Below are 10,250 nucleotides of genomic sequence, written 5' to 3' on the forward strand. Positions count from 1 at the left end.
TTATTTTATGCTATTTGTCCTATCTCTTGTGTTTTTGTCTCCTTTCCCATTGTCTCTTGAATTATTTTTTATCTTTTCATCTTTCTCCCTTCACACATTCCCAAAGGTTTTGGCCACTTGACCAGGCAGTTGATGACACTGGCAGGGGGCCGGGTGGTGCTGGCCCTAGAGGGAGGCCACGACTTGACCGCCATCTGTGATGCCTCTGAGGCCTGTGTCTCAGCTCTGCTCAGTGTAGAGGTGAGGGGTGGAGGAAGGGGCTGGGAGGTGGGACAGCAGGCTGGGAGGTGAATGGTCATCAAGGGAGATCCCCTTTCTTGGGGTCAAGTAGGACTTGGAGCAAAGCTTGGATCCCTTGGGAAGGTTTTCCTGGTGGCCAGGAAGGCTCTGAGTAGGGGTTCCTCTACAAAAGCTATGCATGCCCCTGTCATGAGGGACGTCTGGTGCTGAATGGGGGCAGTTGGAGGGGCAGGCATTACCAGCCCACTCTCCACTCTGAGCCGCCTTTTCTTTCCCTTGCCAGCTACAGCCCTTGGATGAGACAGTCTTACAGCAAAAGCCCAACATCAATGCAGTGGCCACGCTAGAAAAAGTCATCGAGATCCAGAGTGCGTGGGGACAGGTGGAGGGGCTCAGAACTCAGCCTGCTGAGGGGGCAGTGCTTGTGGGAGCATCAGAGCTGGCTGTGCACAGGGGGCTTGTCTGCCCTGCTTACCCCTGCCCATCCCTCTTCCATAGGCAAACACTGGAGCTGTGTGCAGAGGTTTGCTGCTGGTCTAGGCCGTTCCCTGCGGGAGGCCCAGGCAGGTGAGACTGAGGAGGCCGAGACTGTGAGCGCCATGGCCTTGCTGTCGGTGGGGGCTGAGCAGGCCCAGGCTGCTGCAGCCCGGGAGCACAGCCCCAGGTGAGCCCCCCCTTCCCCCACTACTGTGCCCTTGCTCAGGCTAGTGACCCTTGTTCAATGTCCTTTCCCTGTGCTTGTCCCCACAGGCCGGCAGAGGAGCCCATGGAGCAGGAGCCTGTCCTGTGACACCCTGGCCCCTATCCCTTTGGGCTCCATCATTGTGATTTTGTTTATTTTTTCTATTAAAAACAAAAAGTCACACATTCAACAACGTGTGCTGTGTGGGTCTCTCAGCCTTGCCCCTCCTGCTCCTTTAAGCTGCCTCAGGCCCTCTGCCCTGTGGCCCCCATCTCAACTCTAGAAGTGTGCTCCCTCTGTGGGGGTGGGGGTGCTCTTCCCAGCCCCTGCCCCATGTTGTACCCTGGGTCCACTTTCCTGCATTCTATCCTTTCCCCCTTGAAGCGTGGGCCAGCCTAAGGTGGGCTTGGGGCCCAGACAGTACCCTTCAGTTCTAGGGCCTCCCAGGTGAGGAGAAAACAGTAAGTTGGTGCCTTGGTTTCTGCTGACTTGGGGGAAAATGCCTTAATTTCATCCTCCTCCCCTCTCCAGTCTCAGGGGAGGATGTGGAGGGCCACCACCATCTCCAATGAAGAGTGGAGGGGAGTTGGACTCCCACCCTAAGGTTCTCTACCCTCTCCCTCTTTTCTGTCCTCCCTCTTTTCCTCCTTTTTCTTGGCTTCAGCACCAACAGAAGGCTGGTGCCCTGTATGTGGGCCAGAGGTCTGTGAGCAGGGCTGTCTTGCCTCACACTCCTCAGGGCCTGTTTCTCCTTCCCAGGAGCTGAGAGGGTGGAAGTGTGTGGAGAGGGAGGCACCGGGGGAGCCACAAAACCAGGCTTGCTTCCCACCTTACTCTGTTGGCACTGCCTAGAGAGGGGCAGAAGGTGGTCCCTGGACGGGGGCTCCAGGCTGGTGAGGGCCCCCGTGTTGTTTAGGACCAGATTCCCCCAGCCATCTAGCATGCTGCAGATAGAAAAGGCAGTGGTTCAACACCCTCCTGGAGCCTTTTGCTTTGAAGCTTGGGGATGGTGAGAATGGAGGTTCTAGAAGGGCAAGACCAGAACCCAGGGTCCTAGAAGTTAGCCCTCAGCTGGAGCTTCCATTCTTCCTAGGCTCCCTTTGCTGACAACCAGCCCAAAGGAACTAAGTCCAGGTGGGGGCTGGGTGGTGCCCCTTCTACTTTCCAGGAGGCCTGCATAGCCTTCTGCAGTGGCTGAGGGCCCACAAGGCTTCCAGGGAATGCTGTCCAGCCCGTATGAAACCAAAGATGGGAAGTAGCTCCTAGGGGGCTAACTCTTCCTCCTCTTCTCCCTAATATCACATATACTTTCTCTCCTCCCATCCCCAGGGCCCCACCAACATGTTTACATATTTATTATCTCAATGGGGGCCTGAACAGGACTGAGGGAGCCGGGGAGGGACAGGAGTCCCACCACCATTGTGCACTTGTATGTTGTGTGTTCTAGATCCTCCTGGAGGATGGGGTTGGGGCTAGGCCGTGTACCAGGCCTCCCCACACTGAGCCCCAGGCCCTAGGGCCCTTCCTCATGCACTCCCTGTGGCTGGTCTGGTTCTCATGTAAACCCACTCCTTGCTTTGTCTCCCTGAATATGGATTTCAGTTAAGGATTTTGTAACCCATTACATTGTGTGTCTTTGTGTAAATAAACTTGTTTCTGGCAGTGCCTTCTGAGGCCAATGTGTCTATTCTCTGGGCTCCCAAATGGAGTAGAGGTTCTCCTCCTTACTTCTAGCCAAGAAAACAATTCTCTTTTCCAGCCCCTGGACTAAAAGTCGACTTAGGGAACAGGACACTGGGGTGGGAGAGCTTTCCTGTAGGTTTCACTGAATGTAGCTACACCATCTAATGGGACCTCCCATGAGGCCTAGGTGGCAGTGAGTGGGGAGGGGACATAGGCCTGAGAGGTCTCACCTGAGTTCACAGCCCATCCCTTTCCTCTGCCTCTGTAGAAACGGGGCTGGAAGGGGTGCTGACAGGCAGCTTGGCAGGGCTTCCACTTGTACACATGTAGGCAGGTTCAGTGGAGATGTATACATAGGTAAGAAAGGAATCCAGAAGTGTTCAAGGGCTTTATTGGGGCTGCCCCGGCTGCCCCTCACAGTGCTGTAGGAAGCTGCTGGTCTTGCTGTTGCCTTTGTTCTTGGGGGCCTTAAGAAGAAAGGCAATAGGACTAGTCTCTGCAGGAGAAAGAAGGTCCTTCTTTGCAGCTAAGACCAAGTGGTGGGGGAAGCAGGAAACTTAGGGTGAACAGGGCCTGCTTGGGGATGGAAGGGAGTGTAGTTGCCTCTTAAGTGTGGTAGTCTCAGAGTGTTGGGAGGGAAAGGACAAAAGTAAGCATGAGAAGTCAGGAGGAACGGATGAGTGGTGTTTCCTGGGCGCTGAGCATGTGTACTGCCCAGGGCACAAGGGCTAGGACCAGGCATGGCCAGAGGGTATACTTAAGGAAATTGAAGATGTAGAAGAGGCTGATCTGAGGAGGGTGGCCCAGCCAGTCCAGGGGTCCCAGGAGCCCCAAGGCTAGCACAAGGCAAGCTATCTTCTGGCCATTTCCCAACTGTGCCCGCCGTACCTGGGCATAACAGGGAGAGTGCAGGGCGATGCCCAGACCCAGGGCAGCCCCTGAGTCACGGCTCAGGGAGGCAAAGGGCCGGCTGTCCACATGAACCCACTCGGGCCGCTCACACCACTTGGAGGCTAAGCTGATGGACCTGTGGGGGAAGAAAAGTCCTTGCCAGGAAAGACTGGAACCTAGAGGGCCACTGACTCCTAACCATCTGCCCTTTGGAGCCCATTCACAGGTTCTACTTTGTCCCTAGGTGGGTCTATGTTTGTGGACATGTAATGGATCCTTTTTTTAACTACAACGAACCAGAGACCAACCAGGCTAGGTACAGGGGGACAGGACCTGCCCTAGCCTACCCAGGCTTCAAAGCAAGCTTACCAAGAAAGATCCAGGCCCAGTGTAAATAGGGTCCAATAGATGAGGCTGGCACCCAGCATGAGGGCCAGTGCTGTCAATCCATAGAAGCTTAGCTCCCGCTCCATGGGTACCCGGGGAGCCATCAGCCAGCCTAGGACAGCACCTAGGGGAATGGAGTGAGCAGCAGCTTCAAAGAATTAGAGGATTATGACCTCCCACCCTGATGTAGTGCAGCTTGGAAAGAGAACAGATTGGAATAAAAAGGGGAGCTTTGGGTTGGTTCTATAGAAGCTAGGAATGCTGGGAAGATCCTAGACTGGTCTTCCTGCTGCCAAAAGCACCCTTCTCAGCCCACCCTGTTGCCCCAGTTGCTCACCAGTTATTAGGCCAGCCAACACCTGGTGAGGGAAATGCGCCAAGATAAAGACCCGGGATAGGCCAACCGCCAGGAGGAAGGTGCAATAAGCCAGGCTAGGCATTACCCTTACCCAGCGGCTAGAAAGAAGAGAGGCAAATGGCTCAGGGGGTACACATATACAGCCTGGCTTCCCTCAGCACCCCGGCACTTTGTGGTTTGACCAAATACCTCAGGGTCCCCAGAACTCCAGCACCCAGGCTGCCATGCCGCTAGGTCTTTTGGGTCCAGGGTGCCACCTCCCCTGCTCCCAATGGTGGGCAATGCCAAGTGTATACCTGCGGGTTCGAGTGGCCACCTGGGAAGAGAGGGCTGTCATTATGGGCCAGAGGGCTGCACCTGTGATCATGCAGTGTCCCGAAGGGCTGCCTGCCGAGGAATCCAGAAGCTCATGGTGAGAGAACGGAGGGGGAAACCAGGTGCCCCTGGTGATTCTGCCGCATAGCTACTTCCCCCAGCTGAGAAGGGAGCATCCCCTAACACTGATGCACAGTTCACTCTGCCCTGAAGCCTTTTTCATCCCCATTTGTTGCCACTGCTCTCAGGCTTCTGTCCTGACCTGTGTCTCTTGGCTCTACTCAGCACAAGGTGAGCAGCTGACACGGGGCATGGGGTACCTTCCTCCCAGAACTCAACTTGGTGTTCCTGGGGTTTCTTTGTTCTCTGGGCCAGTAACTGGGAGGCTGGACCTCTGGCTGAAAAGTACTCTGCAATGCTCACTTGAACCCTAACTACAGAGGGAAAAGGAGGAGGTTTGCGGCTCCCCACCTGGACCAGTTTCACAAGAAGAGGGGAACTGGTGAACCTGGGCTGGAGCCTGGCTGTAGTACCCAGACTCATGGACCCACCAAAAGGGCCTGTCTCCAAACAGAAACCTGGAAGAGAACAAACGCAAGGTGACTAGAGGTGGTAACGGAGGCAAGAGATGGTGGTGAGCATATGTTTGTGTGCACTCTAAGGCATATGAGTCACTCTAACCCCTCTTACTGCAGGGTCAGCTCTTTCCTTCTCATCTGTTTCCCTCCCAGGCCCTCACTGACCTACCTGCCAACCCCCTCTCCATGTCCTCAATTTCAGCCTGAATTACTGATACCTGAATTATTATTATTATTATTATTTCAGATAAGAGTCTCACCCTCCGTAGAGTGCCACAGGGTCATAGCACACAACAACCTCAAACTCTTGGTCAAGCCATCCTCTTGCCTCAACCTCCCAAGTAGCTGGGACTATAGGCACCCACCACAACGCCTGGCTATTTTTAGAGATGGGGTCTAGCTTTTGCTGAGACTGGTCTTGAACTCCTAAGCTCAAGCTCCACCTGCCTTTGCTTCCCAGAGTGCTAGGATTACAGGCAAGATTTACCTCACCTGGCCAGAATTGCTATTATTTTTTTTTTAGAGATAGAGTCTCACCTTATCGCCCTCAGTAGAGTGCCGTAGCGTCACAGCTCACAGCAATCTCCAATTCCTGGGCTTAGGTGATTCTCTTGCCTCAGCCTCCTGAGTAGCTGGGACTATAGGTACCTGCCACAATGCCCGGCTATTTTTGTTGTTGTTGTTGCAGTTTGGCTGAGGCTGGGTTTGAACCCACCACCCTCGGTATATGGAGCCGGCACACTACTCACTGAGCCACAGGCGCTTATTATTTGAGACAGAGTCTCACTCTGTTACCCAGGCTAGAGTGCTGTGGCATCATCATAGCTCACAGCAACCTCCAATTCCTGGGCTTAAAACAAAACAAAACAAAAAAACTCCTGGGCTCAAGCTATCCTCCTGCCTCAGCCTCTTAAATAACTGGGACTATAGGTGTGTACCACCACCCCCGGCTAATTTTTCTATTTTTAGTAGAGATGGGTCTTGCTTTTGCTCAGGCTGGTCTTGAACTCCTAGCCTTAAGCAATCTTTCCACCTCAGCCTCCCAAAGTGCTAGGTTCCACAGCTGAATTATTTAGGTAAGCCTCTTATGAAAATGGGAGTGAGGAATGGACAGAGGAGGCTTAGACAATAAGGAAGACAAAAATTTCAAAATCCCCTAGCCTAGCTAGCAGGTGCTTAGCTGTGCCCTGAGTAACCACACACTGAAGAGGCGGGGGCCAAAAGAGAAGGTGAAACAGCAGAAAGGATGCTGGCAAGAAGCCGAGTACCCAGGAGGGAGATCCAGAAGGGACTTCCTCTCCCTTCCAAAACTGAACCTAGTATACCTAGTATACATAAAGGGCCAACTCAGAAAGTGAATAAGGTCTTTGTTACTGAGGCAGCATTAACGTTGTCTATCAAGAAGGGTGTGACCTGTACGGGAACAGGACAAGAGGGAAGCTTGCTGTGTGTACTCTTCCTCTCTACAGATTCTGAGGGAGGAAGAGTACACACAGCAAAGGGCAATTAGGCAAGAAGGAAATGATAAAACAACTGCTTTTTCTATTACAGTAGAGATGAAGCCCTTGCAGAGAAGAGTGGAAGGGAAGTAACTCCTGTGTTGTTTTTTAGCAAATCATTCTGGCTCATTCAAGTGAACCCTATGAAACTCCCTTTCTTCTCCGAGGTTGGGAAGCTGGCAACATAGCCTGAGGCTGAGGTGCAGGGAGGTGTGGCTGTCTGCCCAGGTGGAAGCATAGCTCCCTTCAGGGCTATGAGAGACAGAACAGGTGGCACAAAGAGATAAGCTCAGCAGGCCAAATGGCCTCCACTCACTTGCCTGGAATTCTTGGCTTCTACGTCTCAGTATGAAGAGCCTACTAGTGAATGAAGGGGAAAAAAGATAAAGTGTTCCTGGCTCGGTGCCCGTGGCACAGTGGTTACTGTGCCAGCCACATATATCGAAGCTGGCAGGTTCAAACCGGCCCAGGCCAGCTGAACAACAATGACAACCGCAACAACAAAAAATAGCGGGGCACCTGCAGTCCCAGCTACTTGGGAGGCTGAGGCAAGAAAATCGCTTAAGCCCAAGAGTTAGAGGTTGCTGTGATGCCATGTCACTCTACTGAGGGTAGCATAGTGAGACTCTGTCTGGAAAAAAAAAAAAAGACAAATGTTCCTTGGAAGGCAGTGCTTTAGCCCTCTGCTTTTCAAACTTTACTGGGCACACAAAACACTTTGGGACCCAGTTAAAATGCTGATTCTGATTCAGTAGCTGTGGTCCTGGGTGAGACTGCATTTCTTTTTCTTTTCTTTTCTTTTTTTTTTAAGACAGAGTCTCACTTGGTCACCCTGGGTAGAGTGCCGCATCGACACAGCTCACAGCAACCTCAAACTCTTGGGCTTAAGCAATTCTCTTGCCTCAGCCTCCCAAGTAGCTGGGACTACAGGTGCCCTCCACAAGGCCCAGCTAAGAGATTCTGCATTTCTAGCAAGCTTTCAAGTGCATGGTCCAAAGACCACACTTTAATATTCAAGGCTCCTCTGAATTTAGCAGTTAGTGTGATACCTGGCACAAAGCATGCTTCTTAAAAATTATGTCAAATGAGTCAATAGATTAATGAAAGAGTAAGTCAGAAAGTAGGACTTTCAGCTACTTAATATACAGATTACCAACTCCTCCACTGGAGTTTCTAAATCAGTAGGGTTGAAGTGCGGATAGAATGCATTTCAAACATACACCATAGGTGATTTCTCTGATTAGGCCACTTTGATGAACACTGGTCTAAAGAATAGGATGGGTGAACTGAGGTCTGAATCCAAGATACACAAAGATGCTCAGAGGGGAAAATCATGGACTACAGAGTAGGGGTGGGAAGGCCTTTGCTGCTGAGAGAGACTAAGGCTTACACAGGACTCAGGGCCCTTGGGGATGGGGGACCAGGGTGCCGGAAGGCTTCGCTGTCTCACCACTTGAAGACCAGGTTGAGCCACTCGGTGATGAGGCTGATCCAGAGCACCGCGATGCCCACGCGGCGAGAGGCGTAGTAGGCCACGGGAAAGTAGAACAGAAAGAGGATCTTGGGATCTCCCAGAAAGGTGACCCAGAGCCACACGTTCTCCAGCCAGGGTAGCTGGTTCTGCAGCGCCTCAGCCATCGCGATGCCTGCGCCCAGTGTGGACTCCATGGTTACCCCAAGGGCCGCCGGGGCCCGGGTTTGCTGTAGGGTTGAAGCCGAGGAGTGTAGGCAACTACGAAGTGGCGATCAGCCGCCCTCCAAAGCCCACCCTTTCTTGCCTCAGACCCCGCCCCCTTGCCCCCCAGCAGTCGGCGCCGAGCCCCGCCCCCTGCCAGCTCCGGCTCGCGCGAGTCCGGCGTCTTGCCGCTACGGTTTCCACCGGCGCTGGTCCCCAGCGTTCCTCCCTACTGGACAGCGCAGGGGACAAACCTTTGCGAAGGCGTTTCCTCAGGGCCCACGTGGCTGCTGTTGCCGGCACGTGGGCAGCTGGCGTACTGGCTGCACCGGCTGCTGTTCCGGGTCAGGGGATGAGCTAAGCAGCGGGTCGGCAGAGCGCCCAGGGGTTTTGCTCTGCTGCTGCGAAGCCGGATGTGTAATCTCCAGGGCCAAGGATTCCTTCCAGACCGACCTGTCTTCTCCCGTACTGCTGCTATCCACCAAAACCAAAGTAAACAAACAAAAAACCTGAGATCTCTTGGAGAGAAGGCTGAAGGCTACGCACACTCCTTCTGAGAGCTGAAGCTGGACCCTAAATTTGCATATTGCAAATCTATTCGCCTTCCCCCCTCAGACCAAGAGACTCCCGCTCTAATTTATCCGCTGTTAATTTTGAGCCTGGCAGAAAAGACTCTTGATTTTGACGGATCTTCCCTAAAGACGCAAATTTTCACATACAGCACTAAGTCATACTTCCTCTCAGTTCTAACCTTGCCTCCTCCTTTGCTCTTCTATCCTCCCACTGTGCAAAACCCAGCTGGACAGATAAACAGTGTTGATATGGTAAGAAAAAGGGTACACATTGCAACGAAGTTTGTAGTAATCATCTGGAGGAACATACACAGGTATCTCAGCTATTCAAGGCAAGGACCTGCCTAGAAGACTGTTGAAGTTGCTCCTCATTTTCTTCTAACTCAAGCAACTTTGTTTTGTTTTTGAAGACAGTCTCACTTTGTCGCCCTAGGTAGAGTGCCTTGGTGTCACAGCTCACAGCAACTTCAAACTCTCCGGCTTAAGCAATTCTCTTGCCTCAACCTCCTGAGTACCTGGATCGACAGATGCCAGCCACAATGCCCAGCTAGTTTTAGAGACGAAATCTTGCCTAGCTCAGGCTGCTCTGGAACTCCTGAGCTCTGGCAATCCACCCACCTCGGCCTCCCAGAGTGCTGGGATTATAGGCGTGAGCCACTGCCATCGTGCCCCACCTAGCAGCTTTGTTCCTGAAGAGTTTTCTGATGGTTGGATAAACATGAGAGTGTAAATCTGGATTCTTTTTGGAAAGAGATTGACTTCACTAATTAAAAGGTGGGGGTGGGTGGCGCCTGTGCTCAGTGGGTAGGGCGCCAGCCCCATATACCGAGAATTGGAGGGTTTGAACCCAACCGTGGCCAGCCAAAACAGCAATGACAACTGCAATAAATAAATAAATAAATAAATAAAAGGTGAGGGTGAGGGAAGCTAGATATAAATCTCAGTTCACTCCCTTGCTAAATGTTTTTCAGTCACCCAAGGAGAAAGCTTACTTTTCTTACAAAATACCTGGCTCTAGCTTCAAAGTTCAAGAATCTAGTCTCCCTACTCTACTTCATGTTATTTCTGAGCTAATTTGTGTTTCCTGAAATTGCCAAAATCTCTCTCCTGGGCAGGGCAAGTGGCTCAAAGGAGTAGGGCGCTTGCACCCCACATACCGGAGATGGTGCATTCAAACCTGGCCCTGGGCCAAAAACTGCAAAAAACAAAACAAAACAAAAAAACCCTGTCTCCTTAGGAGTCCCGCCACAAGCAGTTCCCTCTGCCTGCAACTTGCCCACCTTCAGTTGCCACTAATCAATTACTTTAGGTCTTCTCAGTTGAGATTTTTTTCTTCCTTAGAGAAGGGCTTGCTTTCTTTTTTTTTTTTT

At 52.2% G+C, this 10,250-nt stretch overlaps 2 protein-coding genes across 9 annotated transcripts in view; one reads left to right on the plus strand and one right to left on the minus strand.

Annotated features, from left to right (window-relative positions):
- Positions 1–1,112, plus strand: part of HDAC5 (histone deacetylase 5) — a 39,760-nt gene extending 38,648 nt beyond the window's left edge. For all 6 annotated transcript variants that reach the window (XM_012803118.2, XM_003786283.3, XM_023511012.1 and 3 more), the window contains 4 exons: positions 107–240; positions 524–608; positions 739–904; positions 991–1,112. In XM_012803118.2, the coding sequence (XP_012658572.1) occupies positions 107–240; positions 524–608; positions 739–904; positions 991–1,030 (425 nt within the window). In that variant the 3' untranslated portion in view covers positions 1,031–1,112. The remainder of the gene's footprint in view (positions 1–106; positions 241–523; positions 609–738; positions 905–990) is intronic.
- A 1,862-nt stretch (positions 1,113–2,974) lies between these two features.
- Positions 2,975–8,547, minus strand: G6PC3 (glucose-6-phosphatase catalytic subunit 3). Of its 3 annotated transcripts, XM_023511013.1 has the most exons (7): positions 8,084–8,534; positions 5,028–5,134; positions 4,538–4,628; positions 4,221–4,339; positions 3,866–4,007; positions 3,494–3,632; positions 2,975–3,072 (listed from the first exon to the last, which is right to left on the minus strand). In XM_023511013.1, the coding sequence occupies exons 1-7, from the start codon at positions 8,299–8,301 to the stop codon at positions 2,995–2,997; spliced, it is 894 nt and encodes a 297-aa protein (XP_023366781.1). In that variant the 5' UTR covers positions 8,302–8,534; the 3' UTR covers positions 2,975–2,994. The 3 variants fall into 3 exon arrangements, with proteins under 3 accessions (XP_023366781.1, XP_003786332.1, XP_023366782.1); XM_003786284.2 differs by having other exon boundaries at positions 2,975–3,632; positions 8,084–8,547; XM_023511014.1 differs by lacking the exons at positions 2,975–3,072; positions 4,221–4,339 and having other exon boundaries at positions 3,603–3,632; positions 8,084–8,504.
- Between the last annotated feature and the right edge of the window lie 1,703 nt (positions 8,548–10,250).

The sequence above is a fragment of the Otolemur garnettii genome, unplaced genomic scaffold, assembly GCF_000181295.1.
Source record: "Otolemur garnettii isolate 467f Iridium unplaced genomic scaffold, OtoGar3 scaffold00018, whole genome shotgun sequence".
Taxonomy (NCBI): domain Eukaryota; kingdom Metazoa; phylum Chordata; class Mammalia; order Primates; family Galagidae; genus Otolemur; species Otolemur garnettii.

What these genes read in the sequence shown, in the direction of transcription:
- G6PC3 (XM_003786284.2), bottom strand. Translation starts at nt 8,301, where the DNA reads ATGGAGTCCACACTGGGCGCAGGCATCGCGATGGCTGAGGCGCTGCAG. An exon ending in CTCAACCTGGTCTTCAAGTG is followed by an intron (nt 5,135 to 8,083) that starts GTGAGACAGCGA and finishes GTTCTCTTCCAG; the next exon opens with GTTTCTGTTTGGAGACAGGC. An exon ending in GTTGGCTGGCCTAATAACTG is followed by an intron (nt 4,008 to 4,220) that starts GTGAGCAACTGG and finishes CCATTCCCCTAG; the next exon opens with GTGCTGTCCTAGGCTGGCTG.